A 27,019-nucleotide genomic window follows, 5' to 3' on the forward strand; every position below is an offset into this window, starting at 1 on the left:
CTCAAATCAAAACGAACCGTTTCGGTGTCAAACCATGGTGGTGGTGGAGAAGACGATCGAGGAAATGTACCTGAAGAAGAGCCAGGTGGAGCACATCTTGCACCGACCCGATACCTTTATCGGATCGACGGCGAGGCTCACGCAGAGGCGGTGGGTCTTCGAGAACGACGAGATGGTCCATCGCTCCGTCTCCTACGTCCCCGGCCTTTGCAAGATCTTCGATGAGATTCTGGTGAACGCCGCCGACAATAAACGGAGGAATCCGTCAATGGACTCTCTCAAGGTCACCATCGACGTTGAGAAGAACTACATCAGTGTCTACAACAACGGGGACGGGATTCCCGTCGAGATTCGCCAGCGGGCGAAGGTGTATGTGCCGGAGTTGATGTTCGGGCACCTCTTGAGCAGTAGCGACTACGATGACACGGTGAAGAAGACCACCGGTGGACGCAACGGCTGCGGCGCCAAGCTCACCAACATTTTCTCGACCAAATTCGTCATCGAAACCGCCGACGGCAAGCGACAGAAGAAGTACAAGCAGGTATCGATCTGTGTTCATATTTTAGGGTTTCACAGAGTTAGTTGCAATTTTTGAATTACCAACTGATGTGTTTGATTTGTGAATTTTGATATCTATGTTTGTATTAGGGAATTGATTGATAAAGTGGTTTTTCGATTGGTGATTCTGATGTTCTTCCATGTTTTATTTTGATGAAGCCATGTTTGTATTAAGATTTGTTCGTGGAATTGATTGATAAATTGGTTTTTGATTGGTGATTTCTGATGTTTTTTGTTTTGAGGGGGCCATGTTTGTATCAGGGTTTGTTCGTGGAATTGATTGATGGACTGGTTTTCGATTGGTGATTTCTGATGTTCTTCTCTGTTTTCGATTGGTGATTTATCCCCCCTTAAAGAATAGCACAATGTTGTGACTTCATTTGTTCTGGGTTTTCCAAGGGAGACATAGATTCAATACTTTCATTTCTCTGTATTTTCTGAATGTTTTTCAAGAAATAAAAGTTAGCATCTGGTAAACATTTGTGTCAGAGATGAATAATGTCATTCTTGTTGATTTCAGGTGTTCAAAGACAACATGGGGAGGATATCTGAACCATTCATCACTAAATGCAAAGAGAGTGAGAACTGGACCCGGGTGACATATCAGCCCGACTTGGCAAAATTTAACATGACACATCTTGAAGATGATGTGGTAGCATTGATGAAAAAGCAAGTGATTGACATGGCTGGTGTTGGCCGATTCCCTCCTCATGCTATAATAGATATAATTATTAGATGTAATCATGCTAGGCATTTAATTATGTTGGACATATGCTCATTATGGGTTGGACTTTAGAGAAAAGAAAAAGAAGAAACAGACATGTTGTCTGAGAGAAAGGAAAGAGAAAAGCAAGCATGCGGCAGAAAAGAACAAAAGAAAGCAAGCTTCATGGCAGAAAAGAAGGTGTGCTGCCGGCACCTTGTGATTCCTTTCACAATCCTTCATAAGGAGCTGGAGAAAGAGAAACCAAGAAGTTCCTATCATTCTCAAATTCGGCAGAATAGAGAGAGAGAAAAGATAGAGAGAGCTAGAGACAGAGAGTTGTAAAAGGAGAGAAAGAAAGTCCTGCTTTTACAATATCCTTGTGAGAGTGTATCCAAGAGTGTTTCTCTTGAGAGTTTTTCCTCTAGTGTTCTAGAGAGATTGGTGATTGTAATCCCATTTTCATAGTGGAAGTTTTTCGGAGTTTGTCCCGTGGTTTTTTCCCTTCACCTTGAAGGGTTTCCACGTTAAATTTGGTGTCTCTTTGTTGCTCTTTATTTGCTATATTGCTGCGTACTCTGTTAACAATCCCAACAGAGTGGTATCAGAGCTGTTGGTTAGCATTATGGATGTCAACACAAGCCGGATGGTCAGCTTAAATGGGAGGAATTACATGATCTGGAAATCGAAGATGGAGGACATACTCTACTGCAAAGATTTGTATTCTCCAATTGAAGGTGAGAAGCCAGAGACAATGTCTGATGATGAATGGAAGAAGCTGAATAGAAAAGCTATTGGAGTTATTCGGCAATGGCTGGATGACAACGTCTTTCATCATGTTTCAAAGGAGACTACAGCACTTGCACTGTGGAGAAAGCTTGAAAGTCTATATGAAAGAAAGACGGCAGCAAACAAAGCTTTTTTGATTAGGAAGCTTGTCAACCTCAAATACAAGGGAGACATCTCAATCAACGAACATTTGAATGAGATGCAGAGTGTTGTCAATCAGCTTTCCTCAATGAATATGGTTCTCGATGACGAATTGCAAGCCTTGCTCCTTCTTAGTTCACTCCCAGACAGTTGGGAAACATTGGTGGTTTCAGTTAGCAACTCTGCTCCTGAAGGTGTTGTGTCACTAAGTCAAGTGACTAGCAACTTGCTGAATGAAGAGGTGAGAAGAAAATCTTCAGACTCTTCATATTCTGAAGCTGTGATTGTAGAAAGAAGGGGAAGAGCTAGAAGCCGGAAGCCATATCATTATTCTCATGGTCATGGGAGATCAAGAAGCAAATCCAGATCAAGGAAGGATGTCACATGTTACCACTGCAATGAAAAAGGTCATTATAGAAGAGAATGCAGGCAATTTAAGAGAGAAAAGAAGAAGGATGTGAAGGAAGATGAGACAGACACTGCTGCAATTTCTTCGGAAGGTGATATCATAGTATTGTCAGAGTTTTTAGAGTGTGAAGAATTAGTTTCCGAATGTGAAAAAGCATGTCTGAGCCTTTCAAAAGAAGAAACTACATGGGTTGTTGATAGTGGAGCTTCCTTCCATGCTAGTCCTCGAAAGGAACTTTTCTCAACCTATAAAGCTGGTGATCTTGGTGTAGTGAGAATGGGAAATAAAGGCATCTCGAAAATAACGGGAATTGGTGATGTGATCCTGCGAACAAATGTAGGCTGCAAACTTGTTCTCAAGGACGTAAGACATGTACCTGATCTCCGCTTGAATTTAATTTCAGTAGGGAAGTTAGATGATGATGGCTACATGAACTTACATGGCAATGGAAAATGGAAACTCACAAAAGGCTCCATGGTGATAGCACGAGGAAGCAAATGCTGCACACTTTACAAAATGCAAGCTCAGTTGTTCAAGGGGGAGCTAAATACCGCAGAGACTGAAAGTTCCGCAGAATTATGGCATAAACGACTTGGCCATATGAGTGAGAAAGGTCTACAAATTCTCGCTAAAAAGGAGTTGCTTCCTGGAATTAAAGGTACACATTTAGACAAATGTACTCATTGTCTAGTTGGCAAGCAACATAGAGTTTCCTTTCATAGAAATCAGAATAGGAAACAAAATGTGTTGGACTTGGTTTATTCTGATGTCTGCGGTCCTATGAAAGTTAAAACATTGGGTGGTGCCTCGTATTTTGCTACTTTCATAGACGATTATTCAAGAAAAGTGTGGGCATATGCTTTAAAGACAAAAGATCAAGTGTTGTCTGTGTTTAAAGTCTTTCATACGATGGTAGAAAGGGAGACTGGCAGAAAATTAAAATGCATTCGCACAGATAATGGTGGTGAGTATATTGGATCTTTTGATGAATATTGTAAGAGCCATGGTATTAGACATGAGCAATCAGTTCCGAGAACTCCACAACATAATGGCGTTGCAGAGAGAATGAATCGCACCATTGTGGAAAGAATTAGATGCATGTTGTCTCATTCCAAATTGTCAAGAAGTTTTTGGGGAGAAGCAATGAGAACAGCTTGTTATTTGATCAATTTGTCACCATCGGCTCCTTTAAATGGTGATGTTCCCGATCACGTGTGGTCCTCAAAAGATGTTTCTTATGGGCACTTGAAGACTTTTGGCTGTAGAGCTTTTGTGCATGTTCCAAAGGAAGAAAGATGGAAGCTTGAAGACAAAACCAAGCAGTGTGTATTCCTTGGGTATGCTGATGAAAAATTTGGCTACCGATTGTGGGATCCTCTTAACAAGAAGGTGGTTCGCAGCCGGGATGTAGTGTTCTTTGAAGACCAAACAATTAAAGACATTGAGAAGAGTGAACATGTAGAGGCAGCAGAAACATATGGCGATAATCTCATTGATCTAGACCGTATTATTCCTCCTACAGTTGAAGAAGTTGGTCATGAAGCTGAGCAAGACCCCGAAGAAGTTCCTGATGGTGATCAAAGAGATGATGCTGAAAACAACCAAGAAGTTCCACAAGAAAACCAACAAGAGCAGCCACCGGTTATTGAACAAGCTGCACAGTTGAGGAAAAGCACCAGAACACACAAGCCTTCCACAAAATATCCATCTAATGAGTATGTTCTTCTCTTAGATGAAGGTGAACCTGAATGCTTTCAGGATGTCCAAGATGATGCTGACAAAGACAAATGGCTGAAAGCTATGCAAGAGGAGATGGATTCTTTACACAAGAATCAAACATATGAATTGGTGGAAAGGCCAAAAGGAAGACGAGTCCTCAAGAATAAGTGGATTTTCAAGCTTAAGACATCTGAAAATTCACAACCAAGATATAAAGCGAGGTTGGTTGTTAAAGGCTTTGCTCAAAAGAAAGGTATTGATTTTGATGAGATATTTTCTCCAGTGGTGAAGATGAATTCCATTCGTGTCGTGTTGGGATTGGCAGCAAGTATGAACCTGGAGATAGAGCAACTAGACGTCAAAACAGCCTTTCTTCATGGTGACTTAGAAGAAGACATTTTCATGGAACAACCAGAGGGATTTGAAGTTGAGGGCAAGGAGCATATGGTCTGTAAGCTGAAGAAGAGCCTCTATGGACTCAAACAAGCTCCTCGCCAATGGTACAAGAAATTTGAGTCATTCATGATAGACAATGGATTCAAAAGGACAATCTCAGATCACTGTGTGTTCATTCAAAGAGCATCTGAAAAAGACTTCATCATGTTATTGTTGTATGTTGATGACATGTTGATTGTAGGTCCAAACTCAAGGAAAATTGAGGAGTTGAAGGAAAGGTTGAATGAATCCTTTGATATGAAAGATTTGGGGCCTTCAAAGAAAATTCTCGGCATGCAGATCACTCGTGATAGAAAGAAAGGTCAGTTGTGGCTATCACAAGAAAGTTACATTGAAAAGGTGCTTGAGAGATTCAACATGGACAAAGCAAAATCTGTAAGTGTTCCTCTTGCTACTCATTTCAAATTGAGTAAGAAACAAAGTCCTTCAAATGCAAAAGAGAAGGAAGAAATGGAGAAAGTTCCCTATGCTTCAGCAGTAGGATGTTTAATGCATGCTATGGTCTGTACTAGACCGGATATTGGTTATGCAGTAGGTGTTGTGAGCAGATTCCTTGCAAATCCAGGTAGAGAACACTGGATAGCAGTTAAATGGATTATGAGGTACCTTAGAGGTACATCTAAATTGTGTTTATGTTTTGGCAATGAAAGGCCTATTCTTCAAGGCTTTACTGATGCAGATTTAGCTGGAGATGTAGACACAATGAGGTCCACATCTGGATATTTATTCACTTTTGCAGGGGGAGCTGTTTCTTGGCAGTCAAAATTGCAAAAGTGTGTGGCTTTATCTACTACTGAATCAGAGTACATTGCCATTGTTGAATGCTGCAAGGAAATGCTATGGATGAAGAGATATTTCCAAGAGCTTGGTCTACACCAAAGTGAGTTTGTTATCTACTGTGATAATCAGAGTGCCATTCATCTCAGCAAGAATCCTAGTTTTCATTCGAAGTCCAAGCATATAGATATGCGGTACCATTGGATTCGAGAGAAATTTGAAACAAAGCTGCTGATGATAGAAAAGGTCCATACCAATGAGAACAGAGCCGATATGTTAACAAAGTCTCTTCCAAAGGGCAAGCATGAGACCTGCACATTCTTTGCAGGTCTGCGATCTTAAGCATGAGTCAGGAAGGGGGAGATTGTTGGCCGATTCCCTCCTCATGCTATAATAGATATAATTATTAGATGTAATCATGCTAGGCATTTAATTATGTTGGACATATGCTCATTATGGGTTGGACTTTAGAGAAAAGAAAAAGAAGAAACAGACATGTTGTCTGAGAGAAAGGAAAGAGAAAAGCAAGCATGCGGCAGAAAAGAACAAAAGAAAGCAAGCTTCATGGCAGAAAAGAAGGTGTGCTGCCGGCACCTTGTGATTCCTTTCACAATCCTTCATAAGGAGCTGGAGAAAGAGAAACCAAGAAGTTCCTATCATTCTCAAATTCGGCAGAATAGAGAGAGAGAAAAGATAGAGAGAGCTAGAGACAGAGAGTTGTAAAAGGAGAGAAAGAAAGTCCTGCTTTTACAATATCCTTGTGAGAGTGTATCCAAGAGTGTTTCTCTTGAGAGTTTTTCCTCTAGTGTTCTAGAGAGATTGGTGATTGTAATCCCATTTTCATAGTGGAAGTTTTTCGGAGTTTGTCCCGTGGTTTTTTCCCTTCACCTTGAAGGGTTTCCACGTTAAATTTGGTGTCTCTTTGTTGCTCTTTATTTGCTATATTGCTGCGTACTCTGTTAACAATCCCAACAGCTGGATGCCTTGGAAAGACTGTGAAGGTCGACCTGAATGGAAACAGGGTCCCTGTAAAGTCGTTTCTTGATTATGTTGATCTCTACTTGCAATCTGCCGGAAAATCTAGAAACGCTAAACTTCCAAGGTGCTTGTTATGAAACTGTTTGTTCTCAATCTTCTAGGTCACTTAGGAGAACTTGCTAACTATATCTGTTCACTTGTCAGGATGACTGCTAAAGTCAATGATAGGTGGGAGATTTGTGTCAGTTTCAGTGACGGGGTGTTTCAACAGGTTTCTTCAAACCTTTTTGAATTTTTAATTACAAAGTTTGCACTTGGAATTGTGTGTCTCATGTTGCTGGATATATTTTTACCAGGTCAGCTTTGTGAATGGCATTGCTACAATCAAGGGGGGAACTCATGTTGATTACGTCACAGACCAGATTACTGCTCATCTGATGAATGTTGTAAATGAGAAGAACAAAAATACCAAAATCAAGCCTGAGCACGTGAAGAGTTATCTTTGGGTCTTTGTCAATGCTCTTATTGACAACCCTGCCTTTGATTCCCAAACAAAGGAAAACTTGACGATTTGCCCAAGCAGTTTTGGGTCTAAATGTGAACTACCACAAGACTTGCTAAGGGAAGGTATGCTTACACTAGTTTTGTTCTTCTGGAAGGCTACCCTCAAAATGCTTAAAGTTGGTTCTCATATACTGATTGTTTTGCAGTTGCAAAGTCTGGGATTGTGGAAAGTCTTCTCTATTTGGCAAGTGATGGAACAAAAACGGAGAGTCTTCTTAACATCAACAAGCTGGAGGATGCTAACCTAGCAGGAGGAAGGGACTCTGAAAAGTGTACCTTGATTTTAACACAAGGAGATTCAGCTAAGGCTCTTGCAGTAAGTTGTCATTTTGGTACCTTCAGCAATCATTTAATTTGTTTATATCCTTTCTATAATAACATATTCTGATCTACATCAGATGGCTGGGCTTGCTGTTGTTGGTCGGGACCATTATGGTGTTTTTCCATTGAGAGGTAAATTGCTCAATGTAAGAAAAGCCAGCACGACTCAATTCAGGGATAATGAGGAAATCAAGAATATTGAGAAGATTCTTGGTCTGCAGCAAGATAAAGAATATACCAACACCAAATCTTTAAGATATGGGCATCTGATGATCATGACTGATCAGGTTAAATTTCATGATTCGTTGTTTTTAGTTTTATTTCTAGTTTGAGATTCTAGTTGAAATAGTAACAGCTTATCTTTTTTATAGGATCACGATGGCTCCCACATAAAAGGGCTGCTGATCAATTTCATTCATTGCTTCTGGCCCTCTCTGCTAAAAGTTCCATCATTTTTGGTCGAGTTTAAAACGCCTATCGTTAAGGTTGGTTCTGGTTGAGTTAACCTTTATTTTAAGTGGAACATTTTCTTGAAGAATATTTATAACTTGCAATGTGCTCTGCACAGGCAACTCAGAAGAATGGGAAAGAACTTTCATTCTATTCAATGCCCGAGTATGAAGCTTGGAGGGAAAGCTCGAGGGGTAATGCAAGTGGCTGGACCATTAAATACTACAAGGTTTGCATTATATACTTTTGCAAATAAGCCTGATTGTATTATATTTATATTGTCAGTAGCATTATGATTCTTATACTTACTTTCCTTCCATTATAGGGGTTGGGAACAAGTACTTCAAAGGAAGGTAGGGACTACTTTCAGAATCTAGATATGCACAAGAAACACTTAGTTTGGATAGATGACCTTGATGGGCAGGCAATTGAACTTGCTTTTAGTCGGGAGAAAATAGAAGAGAGGAAGAATTGGCTTCGGCAGTTTGAGGTGGGAAATTTTGGATTAAATATACATTTCTCTAATTGTATTTTCCAAGTGACTCTTTCTTCTGAAATTATGCTTGTATGGTAAATTATTGACATTTTATGTTTGCAGCCTGGTACTCATCTTGATCAGAAGGAGAAGCTTGTAAGGTACAGTGATTTTGTTCACAAGGAGCTTATACAGTTTTCAATGGCGGATCTGCAAAGGTCGATACCTTCAATGGTTGATGGGTTGAAACCAGGTCAAAGGAAGATACTATTCTGCTCTTTTAAGAGGAACTTTATCAGGGAAGCAAACGTTGCCCAGTTTTCTGGTTATGTGTCTGAGCATTCTGCCTACCACCATGGTGAGGCAAGTCTTGCCAGTACTATCATTGGAATGGCACAAGATTATGTGGGCAGTAACAACATTAATCTCCTTCAACCAAATGGTCAATTTGGGACTCGTAACTTGGTAAGAACCATTAAGCTCGTTCAACATATCAGTTATTTAAGAAGATTTCATCTGGTAGTGTAATCTTTTTCAGAGGTGTTTTACTTACATTTATATATTGCTTGACATAGGGAGGCAAAGACCATGCAAGTGCTCGTTATATATATACTCGGCTTTCTCCTATTACAAGGTTCCTTTTTCCAAAGGATGATGATAGACTTCTTGACTACTTGAATGAAGATGGGCAATCTATTGAGCCAACCTGGTATTGTTTTGGTATCAAAGGATTATTGCATATAATTTTAACACATGGGTGGATGAGTATAGCTGAATGACTGTTTTGTTGTATAGGTATGTGCCAGTTATCCCAATGGTTCTTGTGAATGGTAGTGAAGGAATTGGGACGGGCTGGAGCTCTTACATCCCTAATTATAATCCAAGAGACATCGTTGCAAACATTAGGCGGTTGCTCAATGGTGATGAACTTGTGCCAATGGATCCTTGGTATAGAGGCTTTACTGGATTTACTGAGAAAACTGTCAAGGAATCTGGTACGAGCTACACAGTATATGGGATTATTGAGGAAGTCAATGAGACAACACTCAGAATTTCAGAGCTACCAATCCGTAGGTGGACTCAAGATTATAAGGAATTTCTGGAGTCTATCTCTCAAGGGAATGACGAGGCCAAGGATCCTTTCATAAAGGTATAGTCGACTTAAGTACTTAACATCTGCAATATACATCAAACTTTGTTTCAGGTCTTCCTGAGTTTGTAATCAAAATTATTCATTCTGCAGGGTTTAGCATAGTGATCACAGTACTGTAGAAATTCTAGTCCACTTGCCTGAGGAGAACATGATAGCAGCCAGAAAAGAGGGTTTGCATAAGAAATTTAGACTGACCACTCTCATAGGCACAACTAACATGCACCTATTTGATCCAAAGGGTGTGATTAAGAAATATGACACTCCAGAACAAAGTATGTGTTAACATGATTTGGTGTGGTTTGATTAATGCTTAGTGGTACATTTATATAACTAGACTTTGTTTTTGTTTTCTTTCTGCAGTTCTTGAGGAATTCTTTCACCTAAGACTTGAATTCTATGAGAAAAGAAAGGTTAGATTATTTGTTGTCAGGCAAATGTAAGACAACTGATTTTGTGATGATACAACTTAACTGATTTTAGATCATGTATGCAGAAAGTGTTGTTGGATAACCTTGAGTTGGAATTGTTGAAATTGGAAAACAAGGTTAGATTCATACTTGGTGTGGTGAATGAAGAAATTATTGTGAGTAATAGGAAGAGAGCTGATCTATTCCTTGAGCTCCAACAGAAAGGTTTCACTCCTTTTCCAAAGAAAACAAAGGCTGTGGAGCCAGAGGTTGCTGGGGCAACTGAAGATACAGAAGAAACAGAAGAGAACTCAGAGCCTTTCATTGGTAATGGAGTGCGAATCAGCGATTATGAGTATCTAATATCCATGTCAACTGGAACCTTGACTACTGAGAGGGTTGAAGCTCTGAAGGCTGATAGGAATAAGGTCAATGAACAGGTTATTGATTTGAGAGGTTCAACTCCAAAGTCATCGTGGTTGAAGGATCTCGATGCTCTTGAAATGGAACTTGAGGTATGCATATTAAACCATCCATATTTCACTATTTTTTGTTTACTTTATTTGTAACCTTTGTGTCTGATATACTATGTTTATATCAGGAGCCGGGCAAAAGTGAGGCTCTGGCAGATGAGGCAAAAAGGAAATCAAGAAACAAGCAAGTCAAGAATGCTCCAGTAGAAGCTATTGCAGACAGTAGGGAAACATCTTCCAGTTCTGCAATGGAAATGGGTAAGCGTGCTACATAAACAATAGATATTTATTTTATATTTCAATGTTTGGATTATGGACTCACTAGACCAAGATCATCTGCCTGTTTTTTCAGGGAAAGCTCCTAAGGTAGTGAAACGGAGAGGTGCAGCAGAAGGTTCGAGTCATGATCTGATAGTTTTGTCATATGATGACGACAATGAAGAAATGCTTGATTTGAATTCATCTCAGGCACTTTATATGTATCTCATAATTTTTCATTCTATTTTCTTATGGCAGCAGCTGCTATTCCCCTTGTGGCAGTCAAGAAGAGAGGTCCAGCAACTAAGGAGTCTCAAACACCATCATCTTCAGGCTACAAGCTCTTCAGGCCGCCTGACCCTAATGTTAGAAAGAGAAGGGTAGGGCTGAAGTTGAAGATGCATCTGGTGTTACTGGGCAAGTCATCTTCAGGCCAGAAGGCGAGGAGGAGAAGGGCGGTTAGGATCATCTTGAAGATGACTGATGATGCAGATGATAGGGATAATGACTCATGAGTTAGTTTCGACTTTCAGTTTAGTGATTGTTAAGAAGTCAGAGTGGATGTAAAACTTGATATGGGAAAATTTCAGCTCATGCCCTCTTGTACACATTTCAAGTTTGCTGCTTTAGTATGGTACCTCATTGAACATTTTAGTATCAACTGTCAATATTACAACATTTTCAACGGAATCTTTGGTAATTTCATTCATATAAATATCATCATATATTCATGTTTCTTCTTCGGCATTCTCATCTAGGTACTTCCCCAAGAACTTCTGTAGTAGCGCATGCAATGAACATGAGATCACGGATGAAGCCACAAATGTCGTCGACTAATATCCTCGGACATTTGTTTTGGTGCGCGACAACAGTCACCGACTCATCTAAGCTAGGAGAAGCTCATGAGTTATGTGACTGGGTGCAACTGTTTAATGAATCTGTCAAAGGATTTCATAAGTCTCTTCAGGGAGGAGGGATTTGGAGCCAAACTACTTTAATCAACTAGAAGTCCTGTTTTCCTCAAAATCACCACCAGAAGTTTATTTATTCATCAATTGGACTAGCATGTTTAACAAATTGGATTTTGGATGGGGGAAGCCGTTCTGGGTAGGGCTCATGGGGAAAGTCGGGCCTGCGTTTAGGAATTTCACGGGATTCTTATTGGAAGCACAATGTGGCAAGGGAATTGAAGCGCGGGTGACCTTGGAGGCAAAGCAAATGGATCGGCTCGAAAAAGACCTTTAGTTTCTAGCATTTGCTTCTCCAAATTCTGGGATTTCGAGCATGTGACTGACCTAATATGTTTTGGTTTTCAGGTGAATCATTAAAAGAACAAATATAATTCTCCTAATTGAGCTTTGTGCATATATCTATATATATGCAGGCTTGAAGAGGATTGAGGTTTGTGCATTTGGAACCAAAATGGATGATACCAGCTCCTTAGGCATCAAATGAATCAATGATCCTGTCAATGGATTGCTTTCTTCCCAGGCCTTGATTCTACTAAATGGCAAATGATTTTTCCTTTTGTAAAAGTTTTCTTCTTCTGATTGTTGCTGCCCAAAATTGAAGGTAGAGACCTCCTGTGAGCTTAATAATTCAGCAGAGAAGGTTTCCAAACTAATGTTCCTGTTTCCGATATGTCTAACTGCCATGTTGGGGAAAAATTCCAGATGTCAGAAATTCTGGAGTTTTATCTAGCATCTCTTTATTTTAACTGACCATGGCTTGCTGGATACATCTTATTATGGGGGAACCAAAGAGGGCAGGTGGATGGGACATGTTCATGTTTAATTGGTATTCAAGACTAGATTGACTACAAGCTCAATCCTTGAATAGAAATCCTGTATACTCTGATCTCCTCTATAAAATGGAACTCTTGTTGTGGATCAATTCCATGGAAATAGAAATTGTGTATCAGTTCCTTCTATAGAACTTATGTATAGATTACTTCCTTGCAAAGAGATCCTGTATAAATTGAAACCTTGTATAGTATTTAATAGTTTGACCCTAGTTGAACTTGCACTCTTGCAGATAATATGTAATGCATCTGTTGGTAAAGAACATCATTTTCTATAAACATTGTCTAGAGGAAATTGGCTGTATTCATTATTTTGCTTATTCCAACTCCTAGCTAGTACTTTAAAAAAAAAAAAAAAATTATAGAAGAAACGTAAATTGGGTGCAAGTACTTGATATGACCAAATTAGAGCGTCTGTACATGCTAAATACTAAACAAACAGGACAAGGCTTCAATCACATTGACAACTTGAATTCGAAACATATACAGAAACATGACAAAGAATACAAGAGTTCAGACTAGTCACATTGATTATATATTCATCTAGAGTCGGCATCCTGTTACCCCTGGTTCCTTGTTCAGCTCCAACTCCTACTCCAACAGCTTCTGCGCTCTCACCCAGCAGAAGAATAACCTGACCATATACACAGAAACATGAACGATATGACTGAAAACAAAACATTTCATACCTCAAGGCATACGAGTTAACTGAGAGTATGCAACAATTCTAATATTCTATACAAGCTTCCAACAGGTCTTTACAGAAATGGCAACATCAATTATTAGTTTCTATAGCTCGTTAAGTATAGAAAATTCACAATTTTCAGCATACCAATGTGGTAAATCAATAATCAATCATGATCCAAAAGTTCACTAGAATAGACCAACCAACCCAAAATGACCTAGGATTATAGACCAAAACCAATCAAACCAACCCTAACCATGCTAAAAGATTTGGTTGGAATCCCCATGCCAAAAGCAATACCATATTCATCCCAACCACTCTTTACAGCTATACAATCATACCCAAAGACAATGTAGCAGTCCTCATTTCGAGTATTTGTGCAAGAGTACACAATAGAAAACAAGAACATTATTATAAGTAGTTGTGCAATACCATTGAAGACATGGTTTGATTAGCAATTGATCGAGGAGTATATATATACTACTTTTGATATTCAAGTTTGCTTTAGATTTTTGTGCAGATGAGCAAGAAATTAGTATATATGCTCTTGCTTACTGTGTTTCACTGGTGCGCGCAAGGATTGTAACAAGAATGTTTCTCAGTTTCTCCATTTTCATCTTCTTTTGTTAGGTAAAATAAATATTGGATTCCAAAAGAATCAAACTATATGAGTTTAGAGCATTTGTTTCATGCATGCATGTTGGCTTAACAAGTTCTTACAGCATGAGGCATAAAAATAAAGCAATGCATTAGCAGAGCTAGAGAATTATATTACCTGCTGTAAACAGAGTGGATAATCCATGATGGACAATAAACCAAAGTGAGATTGGAAATCTGGATATCTTTCAGAGTACATGGCTTCCATCAGGTAAGGTCAAGTGTACTTTGTCCCTTGTGGAACTTTTGCCACCATAGTTCACCTTGCCATCAATTTTGGCATTGTCCCCTGATATGAAATGCACTTCATATACGCAAGTGATCGATCCACAAGAAAAGCACTTGTTTATTTTGATTACTTGATTCATCCAAGCACTTTGGTGTCATTCCCAAGGACGATTTGGTTCAAATTTGGTTTACTGTGGTGGTCGATCTGCTGACGAGCGATTCTTTACACGTGGTCTGATACTTTTTGGACATGGTGTTGAAGAGGACGCAATTATTTTGCTGTCGACTACGAGGTACTACTGAGACATTCGGGGTCATCTGTTCAAAGTAGCCTTGGTAGGAGGTGCATTGTGGTTAGAGTTTGGGCCCATTGGCCTGATGGTATATGTAACCGCGGTTTCTTAGGGTTTTGGTCTATGTCCCCGCCCCCCCCCAATGTTTGCTTTTCGATTGATTGAATGAACTTTCAATCTTTCCCTTAAAAAAAGAAGCTAGCTAGCAGTTAAATCGCTATATAAGCTCGTTGCTTAGGGACTAATTAAGCTTGTAGGTACATATAGACGTGATTTATCCCTACACTCGAAGTTAATTTCAAGGTTTAGGGTTTAGGGTTCCTTGGCTTATTACTGGTTCTAGACGGTTTTCTGTTATAGTTTAAGAGCAAATAGTCAAAAATGGGAATCATAATCCCAAGATTAACATATCATTAGCATATGATCTCATTCCTCATGACGAACGATTTAGAGTATTACGCGCAACGACCACATGTCCTCCATAACTCTCAATATAAACGTTTCATCGAGTGCTATAAAGTCTCGCTCAATATGACACAAGCAAGTGTCTATAGTATTTGGTCTATGTAGTCTAACCTTGAAGCACCATTTCACCCGCGATACACTGGATCACAACTCTCATCCATCATCACCGTTGAAACCCTAACTTAAAGCAGAGCCGTACAATCGTGTTTCAAAAATGTCAAAATCCCGAATGCATTTTGTTTTTGTCCCTCACTCTCTCTAACCCAAAACGAATCGTTTCGGTCTCAACCATGGCGGTGGAGACGGCGGCTCCGTTAACGATCGGCCTCGGCCATGGCCACGGCAAGAGGTTATCTTTCTTAATTAGATTTGTTCTGTAATCACTTTGAAGTAGGTTAGTGTGGTTGAAGTAATTACTACTGTAAATATTCACTTGTTCTTATGTAGGAGTTGGAATTGGGTTGGACAGAGTAAACCCAACCAACTCGATCCCTGACTTGGATTTAAATCTCATCTTGTGGTGTTGGGTCAGGATGCACAAGCAAAAAAGGCCCAAATGAGATTCACTACTCTTTTGCAAACCAAACTCCAAATTGCAAATCCAGATTTTTTATTTTTACTCATTATTTTGGTCGACATTGTTTCATGAAACCAAAAATTGGGATAGTTCCTGCGGATATAGACAAATCATCATCATCTTAGTGAAATAGAAGGAGAACTTTGAAATTGTGATAGTCAAAATAGCACCGAATGTGAATTACAATTTACTTGAACGAAACTCGAAAATGGTTTGAGCATCTACTTGGCATGGACCAGCATCAGGCAAAGTGAATATTTTTCTTGAGAAGGGTCCATTAACAGACGTAAAGGTATTCGATCGTACATTGTTCCATAAAAGGATTCCAAAAGCAAAGCTAAAGGCCAATTATGGTGGAACCAAAAAACCACTCCCATACCCCAAACTTAATTTGTGTACGAGAAACTCTTGTAAAATGATCATTTGGGTGATTCAAATTTCCATGTTTTGTTGGTTGTGTTTGGGACAGATGTACGCTGTTATGCCATCATTTTCCTTGTATTACATCATTGCAGCGCTGACTAATTAGAAAAGTAATGCTGCAAAATAAGAAAAGTTTTAAGAATGTGTATACTTATGAAGATTGAATCATGAGTCGTGAACTCGTTATTAATAAAACTTGTTCTGTATAGCCTTCAAATTCAAGCAGAGTTTCAATTAAGGTTTCTGAAAGTGCATGTGAGCAACTCAGGGTTTCATGTCCTATGAAAAAAGATATGCTCATCATTTTGATATTGACACTGAAAAGAGCTATGATTTCCTTAGCTAACATCCACACAATGAAAGCTTGAAACCCAGCAAACATATAATGCTAAGTTCAGTTATGCCATTCGTTTGATGAGAAATAAAAAGGAACTGGGATAGATAAGCTGCAATACTTTACTATTCCTGGCCATAAGAAGAATAAGCCCTATGTTTTGGAGGGAAAGCACACAACCCTATAATCTTTATGTTTGTTTTGAGGCCAATGATGCTACATGAATTTGCTTCCAAGAGAACTTGTCTGTTCTAGACCAGACAGAAGATTGCATTGGCTTAGGGATAATCAGTTTTCATTGTTTCATAATCCATTAGTAACTACTTGTTTACTGAATCCAAATGCACCAACAAATAATCCAAGGGAGATGGCGTGCAGGAATACTGGACAATTGCTACAAATCAATAAAATGCATCGAAAAACCAAAGAACAGTTTCCTAGCTTGAAGCTTTACTACAATTTGAACATAACATGCGCTGTCCAAAACTGCGGATTTAATTAGAAGAAGTATGACTGAAGGAAATCGCTCCCACCCAAATTTCAGTTTAACCATTAAAATGCTTAACATCTTCAAGTCTTTGCATTCTCCTTAACAATGTGGTGGAAAATGTGTGTTAAAACGCTACAAAGATATTTAGATATGAACTAAATGTTTGATAAATTGCCTTAGCGAGAATAAAGTAATGATGATTGTATGAACAAAAGAAGGTACGTAGGCTTCTTAATGTCAAACAGAACCAGATTCCCAGCTGAGACAATTTAAGGATGAGAATATGGTCAGTGTCTCAATCCAATATATAAAAAAGCTCAAGAGAATAAAGTGTGCATGGCAAAGTGACTCATAAATATTAAGAGATGCATTATCCCTCCACAAAGGAACTGGTAAAGTTTCATAGAGGGGGAATATAGACAGAGAATCAATCTATCTTCCAGAGCACATCAGAATTAACAAGTAAATATTCATTAATCAATCCTTCATTCCATGATGCATTCTTTTTACCATGGTCAACAGTATCTTCCACAGCCCCAACACCACACCACTACCATGTCCATACCTCAAAAGCATCACATTGAATAGAAAATGCTGTGACAGACCAACCTTCTTTTTTTGGTTACTGTGGTAACTTGTTTAGTTTAAACAGATAAAATGGTAAAGTTAAACAAGGGCTTTTTACTTAATGCACATTGTGGATCACAACCATGCATGCTTCTTGTGCAGCCCCAGATCAATATTCCAATCTCAAGATCACTTCTTTGTATGTATCAAAGGTCCTCTGTGAGATTCTCACATTCTTATGTGTTCTATGCTAAAGCCAGTGTGGTCCTGCTTTCACCCAACACCCACTGATCAGTTGCTTTCAGGAAATTTACAAGCTAAGGAGTAAGGAGAATTATATATACACATTTCTGCATTGTTTGTTTGTGTCAGGTAATTCACAAATTCAAATCATGACAAGTAATAGCAAAAAAAAAATTTCCACCAAAAGTCCCAATCTTTTTTGTTAGCTTGGTTTCCAGGTTTTGTTATTATGTTGTAATGCAAGTTTGCAACCACCAAATGACAGTAGGTTTTGGCATTAAACAAGTCTTAGTGCCTAGTTAGTGCAACTTTTTCCACCCTCAGAAAACTGCTTTTTTATTAGAAGAAAAGCAATTTTATGTGAAGCCCATTGACTGAAACCCCAGAAAGAAGTGATTTTTGATTTTCCCAGAAGCTGAAAGACAACTTTTTAGATAATCTCTAATTTGAGCTTCTCCAAAAAGCTCAAAAACAGCTTATGCTGGAAGCTTTATCCTAATATTAAACTAATTACCTTATATGCTTTGCTAAAACACCCAAATCTATAGAAAACAACTTCCTGCTACCACTGAGTTGACTCATTGCCTCCAATTTTTTTTCTCTATTACTTCTCAACTTAGTTCGAGTTAGGTCTTTCGGTTGAATTATTACCTAGTATTTTATAAAACCTAAAAAGGAGGTGGTCATGGAATAACAAGGACTCCTCAATAATTTGGACATGAATGAATGAATGCATGTGATCCTTACCAATCAAAATGGTCCACCTGGACCACCCCTCCCTTCCAAAACCACAACACTAGTGCATGGGGTTGGCAATACCATTTCTATAGGGAGAAACCTCCATTATCACTCAATCAAATCCCAAATGAGACACTTCCAACACCCCCTGTACTTAGAGCAAGTGCACCCGTAGTCAAGAAAAGGCAAAGTCGAGAAGTCAAAAATTCGACCAGTCAAGTTACTATTCACTGCCACTGGACATAGGTTTGCACCCGTTTTTTTCTTGCCTGGGCAACACTGTTCACTTTTTACTGCTCATTTTTACTGTTCACTTTCTGTTTTTTCTGCTTTTTTATTGTTTACTTTTCTGCTATTTTACTGTTTACTTTGCTCGTCTGACCCGACCCGCCTGTTTCTCCCTCCTCCGGGGTCCTCCGTCCACGGACCCGGCTCCCCCGAGGTCGCCTCACCTAGTCCGGCCACTCCGTGGCGTCAGCCGGCCCGGACGCTGCCCCCAGGCCGAGATCGAAGCAACCCGAGGTCGCCTCACCTCATCCGGCCACTCCGTGGCGTCAGCCGGCCCAGACGCTGCCCCCAGGCCGAGATCGAAGCAATTTTGTGGCGTCTGTTTCTCTTCTCTCTCCGCAGCCCCTGTGAGGTCAGCCACGTTCTGTGGTTGGCCGAGCTGGCAGCCGGATGACTTCGGGCAAGAGTTTAGTCATGGGCTTGCCCCTTTTTTTGACCTCAGTCATGCAAAGCCAAAGTTTGGCTGGTCAAGAGTTTGCCGGTGGAAGGTTGTTTCTCTCCATGCCCGGTCACCACATCATCATTCTCTCATTTTGCCCGGACAAAGTCATACCGGTGGACTTGCTCTTAGGGACCAAATTCAATTCCCCATCTACCCAATTAAATCAAAAATCTTTTCAAAAACCTAGGGACAAAATTGGAGTTTGAAACAAAATGAGAAAACAACAAATGAATATAGAATTATAGAGTAGTGGGACTAGGACAATGACAAATGGACAATGGAGTGAAGTAGTGTCAGAGTCTCTCTGCCTTGGCACAGAGATTGACAAGACCACCAATAAACACAGCCTCCCACCCAATCCCAAACCAATCTCATAAATAAGTTTTTCCATTTTGAATTTTGCGGAATAAGAACGGTCAGATCTACGGAGAACCGGACACGTGGTCGTGCTGGAGAGGTTTGTCAAGTTTTGACCAATTATATGAGGAGCTGAATGAGGCTTACTGTGAGACTGAGTACACCAGATGAGTAGAATTTGAATTCGAAATAAGAGCGAATCTCCGTTACGATGACAACAGCTACCGTGTCTCACCATTTCCTGTTTACCATGTGCAACTTCTTGCAACGTTTTTATGTTTTATTTTTTAACAAGAGAAATGAATTTCAAACTTTTCTGTTTGTTTTTTTTTTGTAGAAAAGAAACATTCACGTCGTCTTTGTTTCGGGTAAAGATCATCTACATTCTACAAGACTACAACACAACATGAATTTTAAGTTTTTTTTTTTTTTTTTTTTGTGATCGGGTTACAACATGAATTTTAAGTTAATAAGCAAAAATATGCTAAAAATTAGCAAAAACGTAACACAATTAAGAAAAAAATTGGCATTAGTCCGACTTGAATTATTAAGCACTTTTTTTTTTTGAAAAGAATTTTATTAAAGCAGATCAACGAGAACACTCGTTTAGAATGGCATCCCTTATAAATACGGGAGCAGTGCCAAACCAGTTTTGGCTATTACTATTACAAGCTTTACTAGCTAAGTTGTGGGCTATCTTGTTGGTCTCACGTGGAGCGTAGATGATTATATACTCCCCATGTTGGTGCATGAAATCTTTGACATCGTCTATCAGGAAACCATGCAAAGAGCAATCTCGTTCTTCTTGATTTAGTGCAGCTGCCAGCGTAGAACAGTCAGTCTCAAAAATGACTTTTTGGTAGTTCATTCCAGCTGCCATTTGAGCGGCTTCATGCATGGCCTGCAGTTCGGCATGGAAAGGTGTGGTAATTGCTGATAAAGGTCTCATAGCTGCTGCTCGAAACTGGCCTCTATCGTCTCTGAATACCATGCCAGCTCCACTTAGTCCCACCTGTGCTATAAAGGCACCATCTACATTGCATTTCAACCAGGTCTCAGGGGGCTTCTCCCAACGTTTGGTTCTGTCCCTATGAGGATGTTCATTGTTATTTGCTTTCAGGAAGTCCTCTAGCCAGCTCATAGTCATCAATACAACATCACGAGGATGTTGTTTTTTTCCTTCCCACACCTGGGTGTTTCGATTTTTCCAGATTCCCCATATCAGCATCATTATTTTTGCAAACCCTTCCTTGCTTGTCACGGATACCGAACGTAGGAGCCATTCTTTTATATCTGCGAAGTCACCCTGTGGCCGAGCTATTGTCGCTGCTGCCCAGATTTCTTTAGCATAATCGCAAGTTGTGAATACGTGGATGTTTTCTTCCATTCCATTTTCACACAATGGGCATGTTAATTCTCCTGTATATCCTTTTGTACTCAAGCAGCTTCTATTTGGTAGAATATTGACGCATGTCCTCCAGACCTGCAAAGCAACTTTGTTTGGGACCTTTGCAGTCCATATAGCTTGCCATAGCTTGTCATATGCATCCGGAATTCGTGGGGGAGCTAAAACCAGCCCCAACGCTTGGTCCCTTGCCACATAGTAAGCGCTTTTTGTAGTGAATAGGCCCTTGGTATTGAAATGCCAAACTAGCCTGTCTCGGGGAGCTCGTTTGCTTAGAGGTATTTTTAGGATCAGCTCTATATCCACTGGAGCAAACCACTGCTCTAGTTTCTGTATATTCCAATTCTTTGTATGTGGACAGATTAGTTCACATACCTTTTTCGGTGCGTCTCTGGGTTGCGGAGTAGTCGGACTGCGAGGGTAGGAGTCTGGTAGCCAAGAGTCCCGCCATATATCAATATTTTGCCCATTGCCCACCTGCCATCGTAAACCTTGTTTGAGTACTGCTCTGCCTTCCCAGATGCTTCTCCAGGGGAACGAAGGTTGATCCCCTAGTTCTGCATGTAGGAAATCACTGTTTGGATGGTAGATAGCTTTGTAGAGTCTTGCTACCAGGGAGTTCGGATTTCTCACAATGCGCCAACCTTGTTTTGCCAACATTCCTAGATTAAACCAGTGTAAATTTTTGAATCCCATTCCACCTTCTTTTTTTGGTACACACAATCTATCCCAAGATCTCCAATGTATATGTTGCTTGTCCTCTGAGTCTCCCCACCAAAAACCTGCACACAGTTGTTGTAGGTCTTCACATAAACCTATTGGCAGTTTATAGCAGTTCATTACATAGTTTGGTACTGTTTGTGCCACCGCTTTGATTAATATCTCCTTGCCAGCTCCACTCAGTAATTTTGCTCGCCAACTAACGACCTTGTTAGTTAGTTTTTCTTTGAGGTAGCTAAAAGCCGCTGTTTTTGTGCGTCCCACATAGGTTGGCAATCCAAGATATCTTTCATGCTTGTCAACCCTTTGGACCCCCAACAAATTGGCTAATTGATGCTGCACAGTACTATCAATATTCTTGCTGAATGCTACTTCACTTTTCTGGAGGTTGATCTTTTGCCCCGAAGCAATTTCATATGTGTGCAGGATATTTCGGAACTGTTGGCATTCTTCTGTGTTGGCCGTGCCAAACAAGAAACTGTCATCAGCAAAGAGTAGGTGGTGCAGGCGTGGTGCAGTTGGTGCAAGAACAATACCCTGGATCCATTGTTGTTGTGCAAAGTGCTCAATTAAGGCTGATAAGCCTTCTGCGCATAATATGAATAGGTATGGGGATATAGGGTCCCCTTGTCTTATACCTCGAGATGGTTTTACATAGCCTCTGACTTCTCCATTCACTAAAAAAGAGTAGCTGACTGTTTTGATGCTGGCCATAACCAAATCCACCCATTCTGCTGCAAAGCCTAGTTTCAGAAGTATAGCTTGTAAGAAAGGCCATTCAAGTCTATCGTAGGCTTTGCTAATATCCAGTTTCAAGGAAAATTGTCCATCTCCTCCCCTTCGGTTATTGTGTAGATGATGTGCTACTTCCGTTGCTATCAGAATATTGTCTGAAATTAAACGATCTGGGACAAAGGCACTTTGCAAAGGTGATATAACATCTGCTAGAATTTTCTTTAGTCTATTTGCCAAAACTTTTGAGCAGATTCTGTATAAGACATTGCACAAAGCTATAGGTCGAAGATCCGTCATGTGTTTCGGATTTTTGACCTTAGGTATGAGTGTAATATGTGTAAAATTTACCTCCCTTAGTATTTCTCCAGAAGAAAGGAAGTGTCGCACTGCCATGCATACATCCTGCCCTACTGTGTTCCAGTATTTTTGGAAGAAAAATGGGGACATTCCATCCGGTCCTGGTGCTTTTGATGGGTGCATGTGAAATAGAGCTGCGCGAATCTCACCATCAGTGTATGGGGCTAGTAATTGATCATTCATGCTACTTGTCACTTTCTGCTGTACCGTATTGAGGATGAGTTCCAGAGCTCTGGCATTGCTTCCTTCAGTCCGAAACATTTGTTTGTAGTAATTACTAAACCCTTGAATTATTAAGCACTTGGTTACAACTTACAAGTAAAAAAATGAATCCTATTTTCCTTATTTCAAATTTCAAAATCAAATAGTGATGTAATGAAGCAAATTTTCTTCCACATTTTCTCTGTGGTCTGATACTCTGATATATCTGCAAAACTTAATGTTGGAATCTTCCTCATGAGACCAAAAAAGCCAGAACACTTGGAGATATAGTTATCTCTCTGGGTTCTGGTTACTGTCCAAACAGGGAAAGTTGAGTACCTCAAGTTCTGAATGACTAGTCTTTGACTGAACTCCAAATATACTAGCATGCAACTGCCCCTACACATGGTCTTGTACTCACTCAAATCCCAAGTCAATCAATCAAACGGTCCAAACCCAAAACCCAATTCCCCTTCTTTTCTGATATTCACTTGCACATTTCCACTCAAGAAAGCTAAACACCTTGTCCTTGTCCTCGTCCTCACCACCTTCTCTTAGCTCAAGACAGAACAAGCTTCTCTCTCTCTCTCTCTCTCTCTCTCTCTGCAAAAACAGATTAGAAGAAGAAAGAAAGAAAATCCAAGCTCACCCAAAAAAATGGCCATCACAGTTTTCCTTTTCACCTTGCTATTTTTCTTCACACACCCACCGCATGTTTATGGAAACACAGAGCTGAGAGCACTCATGGACATCAAGGCCCTTTTGGACCCGCAGAGTCTGTACCTTTCTTCATGGACTGTCCATGGAGACCCGTGTGACGGGTCGTTTGAAGGTATCGGGTGCAGCAAAGCGGGTCGGGTTGCCAATATTTCATTGCAAGGAAAAGGGCTATCTGGGAAGCTGTCTCCTGCCATTGGAGAGCTCAAGGATTTGACTGGGATGTACATGCATTATAACTCTTTGAAGGGAGAGATACCCAGAGAGATTGCCAACTTGACTAAGCTCAGTGACTTGTATTTGAATGTCAATAATCTAAGTGGAGAGATTCCTCCTGAGATCGGAAACATGGGCAGCTTAGAAGGTTAGCTCTAAATTTTTCAGCAAGTTTTTCATTTTGATTTTCTTTAAGCCTGTGATTATTTAGTTTTTGATTGTGTAGACCCACTTTATAAGATTTTTGTGTAGCTTTGTAAGCTTTTTTTGTGAAAAGATTTGAACTTTGTTTGTTTCATAAAAAGAGAGATTATTGGACCGGTTCAGAATAAATGGGTTTGCTTTGTTTGAACAATAGGACTATTTTGTTCAGTTTAATAGTCTGGGTGGTGAAAGATTTGGACTTCTTGGTGTATGTGTCATGTGTGTGAACAATTTGTTTTTACTCTCTGCAACCTTATGGTTTTGTTTCCAGTACTAACAATAGTAAAACAATTTCTACCAGTACTATTTGCTTTTGGTTTTTGGATGCAGAAGATTTTAAATTTATTTGCTTTATTTTTCATCAATGAAACAATACTTTATTAGCAATATATTTTTTTTTTCATTCAATGTGGTTTATTTGGTATCCAAATGCTAGATAGCAAATTGAATGCATGGAGTAAAGAACACTCAATTTGTTGTCTGATTTATGTGTTTTTTTTTTCCATTTTCTTACATGTTTTTCTATCACAGTTTTAATTCTATATGCTTCCTGATCTGGGTTTTGTGTTTGCTTTTCAGTTTTGCAGCTTTGCTATAATCAGCTAACTGGAAGCATACCAACGCAGCTGGGGTCTTTGAAGAACCTTAGTGTTCTTGCTCTGCAGTCCAACCAGTTAACTGGTGCAATTCCAGCAAGTTTAGGAAACTTGGAAATGCTAATGAGACTGGATTTGAGCTACAACAACCTCTTTGGTTCTATTCCCATGAAAGTAGCTGATGCACCTTTGCTTGAAGTTCTAGACATTCGGAATAATACCCTTTCTGGCAATGTACCTCTTGGTAAGAATATTGTATGACCTCATTTCATCTTTAAATCACTTAATTGTGAAAGTTTTTACTCATCTTCTACTATATTTAATGCAGCTCTGAAGAGACTAAATGATGGATTCTCTTATGAAAACAATCTGGGATTGTGTGGAGCTGGATTTATGTCCTTAACAGCCTGCAACACTTCAAGTCATCTAAATGCAAGTAGACCTGAACCCTTTGGATCAACTGGGCCAACACGAGCTATCCCGGAGACTGCAAATGTGCAGTTGCCTTGCAACCAATCTCGGTGCTCGAATATGTCAAAATCCCATCAAGCATCTGTTGCTGTTGTTGTTGGTATTGTTGTACTAACAATTGCATTATCGGCTACAGGAATTCTACTCTTCACACAGCATCGTCGCCAGAAACAGAAGCTTGGGTCCTCATTTGATGTTTCTGATGCCCGCCTTAGTGTTGATGAGGCCAAGGCGAAGGGTGTAGCTCACAGGAAATATGGCTCTCCCCTTATGAGCCTCGAGTATTCTCACGGGTGGGATCCTTTAGCTGATGGGAGGAATTTAAGTGCATTTGCCCAAGACGTGTTCCATAGCTTTAAATTCAATTTGGAAGAGGTGGAGACTGCTACTCAGTATTTCTCCGAGGTGAATCTATTGGGAAAGAGTAACTTCTCTGCAACCTATAAAGGAATATTACGAGATGGGACTGTTGTGGCTGTTAAGAGCATTGGAAAAACTTGCTGCAAGACTGAGGAAGCAGAGTTCTTGAAGGGGTTGAACATGTTAACCTCATTGAGGCATGAAAATTTAGTGAAATTGAGGGGATTTTGTTGCTCAAGGGGCCGCGGAGAGTGCTTTCTCATTTATGAATTTGTTCCGAATGGAAGTTTGCTGCGATATCTGGACATCAAGGAGGGCGACAGCAATGTTCTTGAATGGTCAACTAGAGTTTCTATTGTGAAGGGCATTGCTAAAGGTCAGTTTTTAGCTCATTTATTTTGAAGCTTCATAACAATAAAATACATTCATAGAATTACTATTATCTGGCAGAGTTATTTTGTACAGGTTATATACTTGTATAAGTTTCCTGGTTCAATCTTGAATGCTTATGTTTTCAGAGATGCATCTGTAGCTGTGAAATCCTGTTTTCTCTGTGCTGAGTTCCGCTGTCTATGTGCAGGTCTATCTTATTTACATGGATATAAGCCAAACAAACCTGCTCTTGTTCACCAAAACATTTCAGCTGAAAAGGTGCTGATTGACCAGCGATTCAACCCCTTGCTCTCAGATTCCGGACTGCACAAGCTTCTTACCAATGATGTTGTCTTCTCAGCACTCAAGGCCAGCGCTGCTATGGGATACCTAGCTCCAGAGTACACCACTACCGGACGATTTACAGAGAAAAGTGATGTTTATGCATTTGGGGTGCTTGTTTTCCAAATTCTATCGGGGAAACGGAAAGTGACCAACTCCATGCGTCTTGGTGCTGAGTCGGGCAGATTCAAAGACTATATTGACCAAAACCTCAATGGTAGGTTCTTTGAGTATGAAGCGTCCAAGCTTGCAAAGACTGCTTTGCTTTGCACCCATGATTCTCCAATTGAGAGACCATCTATGGGAGAAGTTGTTCAAGAGTTAAGTAATTGCAGCAGCTGTCTCTGATTCCTCGGCAGAAATTTTCATCCATTACCTCAGTAATAGGTAATGGGCTAATAGTTAGCCGGATAAATTAACTGCTAACTTCGGTGGATAGTTCAAGGACTTCATGATGTAATTTATGTGTCCTTTTTCTTGAGGACTAAGCTTTGTTGTGATTTGTGAATGTTGTAGGCCATTGTTAATGTAGTCTATTAGCAATGCATGGGATGTTTTGGGAAGATTCTCTCATGTATGGTAGCCATTGAATGTTTATTGTGTTAAAGAGGTGATTTTCCTCCCTTCTACAACCTAATCTATTTCTATGTACTACTGTGATCATATCTTTACCCCTCTAAATTTGGTGATGCAATCACCTAATTTGAGGATTTGGTTCATGTTTGCTGCAATGATAATCTTAAATGGTAGGTTAAATGACTCTTTGGACATGTTCATGTTTCCTCTTGTCAAATGAAAAGTTAGCTTGCATTAGTGCATGCTAGAAAGTGGGTGATTGACTCTTTCCATACTAGAAATAATAGAATGTACTTGTCACATTACTCATAGAATTAGTATTATCTGGCCGAGTTATTTCGTACAGGTTTACTTGCTATAGCTTATGTACTTGTTTAAGTTTCCTGGTTCAGTCTTGATTTATGTTTTTCAGAGATACATATGTATAGCTGTAAATAAAAGAAAAGGAAAAATAAACAGAGATTTCACGAATGGAGGTGACTCTTTTAGAGTGAGTTCCTGATTTCTCTGTGCTGAGTTCCACTGTCT

The 27,019-nt window shown here is 39.7% G+C and overlaps 2 protein-coding genes across 2 annotated transcripts; both read left to right on the top strand.

Annotated features, from left to right (window-relative positions):
- On the top strand, positions 1 to 11,222 carry LOC133718845 (DNA topoisomerase 2-like). The gene is made up of 19 exons (XM_062145719.1): positions 1 to 541; positions 1,079 to 1,247; positions 6,528 to 6,654; positions 6,735 to 6,801; positions 6,887 to 7,157; positions 7,241 to 7,410; positions 7,493 to 7,702; positions 7,787 to 7,900; positions 7,984 to 8,094; positions 8,191 to 8,355; positions 8,464 to 8,805; positions 8,916 to 9,049; positions 9,136 to 9,490; positions 9,591 to 9,765; positions 9,854 to 9,903; positions 9,987 to 10,415; positions 10,502 to 10,631; positions 10,726 to 10,767; positions 10,890 to 11,222. Exons 1-19 carry the CDS (start codon positions 35 to 37, stop codon positions 11,144 to 11,146), a joined length of 3,825 nt encoding a protein of 1,274 aa, XP_062001703.1. The 5' UTR covers positions 1 to 34; the 3' UTR covers positions 11,147 to 11,222.
- Positions 11,223 to 22,969: 11,747 nt separating this feature from the next.
- On the top strand, positions 22,970 to 26,478 carry LOC133717409 (LRR receptor-like serine/threonine-protein kinase GSO1). The gene is made up of 4 exons (XM_062144118.1): positions 22,970 to 23,718; positions 24,354 to 24,614; positions 24,699 to 25,577; positions 25,782 to 26,478. Exons 1-4 carry the CDS (start codon positions 23,295 to 23,297, stop codon positions 26,261 to 26,263), a joined length of 2,046 nt encoding a protein of 681 aa, XP_062000102.1. The 5' UTR covers positions 22,970 to 23,294; the 3' UTR covers positions 26,264 to 26,478.
- Positions 26,479 to 27,019: the final 541 nt, after the last annotated feature.

Source organism: Rosa rugosa, chromosome 6, assembly GCF_958449725.1.
Source record: "Rosa rugosa chromosome 6, drRosRugo1.1, whole genome shotgun sequence".
Classification (NCBI taxonomy): domain Eukaryota; kingdom Viridiplantae; phylum Streptophyta; class Magnoliopsida; order Rosales; family Rosaceae; genus Rosa; species Rosa rugosa.

Coding starts and splice junctions, on each gene's coding strand:
- LOC133718845 (XM_062145719.1), top strand. CDS start 35: ATGGTGGTGGTGGAGAAGACGATCGAGGAAATGTACCTGAAGAAGAGC. Junction 542..1,078: donor GACAGAAGAAGTACAAGCAG/GTATCGATCTGT, acceptor TGTTGATTTCAG/GTGTTCAAAGACAACATGGG. Junction 10,768..10,889: donor ACGGAGAGGTGCAGCAGAAG/GTTCGAGTCATG, acceptor TTCTTATGGCAG/CAGCTGCTATTCCCCTTGTG.
- LOC133717409 (XM_062144118.1), top strand. CDS start 23,295: ATGGCCATCACAGTTTTCCTTTTCACCTTGCTATTTTTCTTCACACAC. Junction 23,719..24,353: donor AAACATGGGCAGCTTAGAAG/GTTAGCTCTAAA, acceptor TTTGCTTTTCAG/TTTTGCAGCTTTGCTATAAT. Junction 24,615..24,698: donor TTCTGGCAATGTACCTCTTG/GTAAGAATATTG, acceptor TATTTAATGCAG/CTCTGAAGAGACTAAATGAT.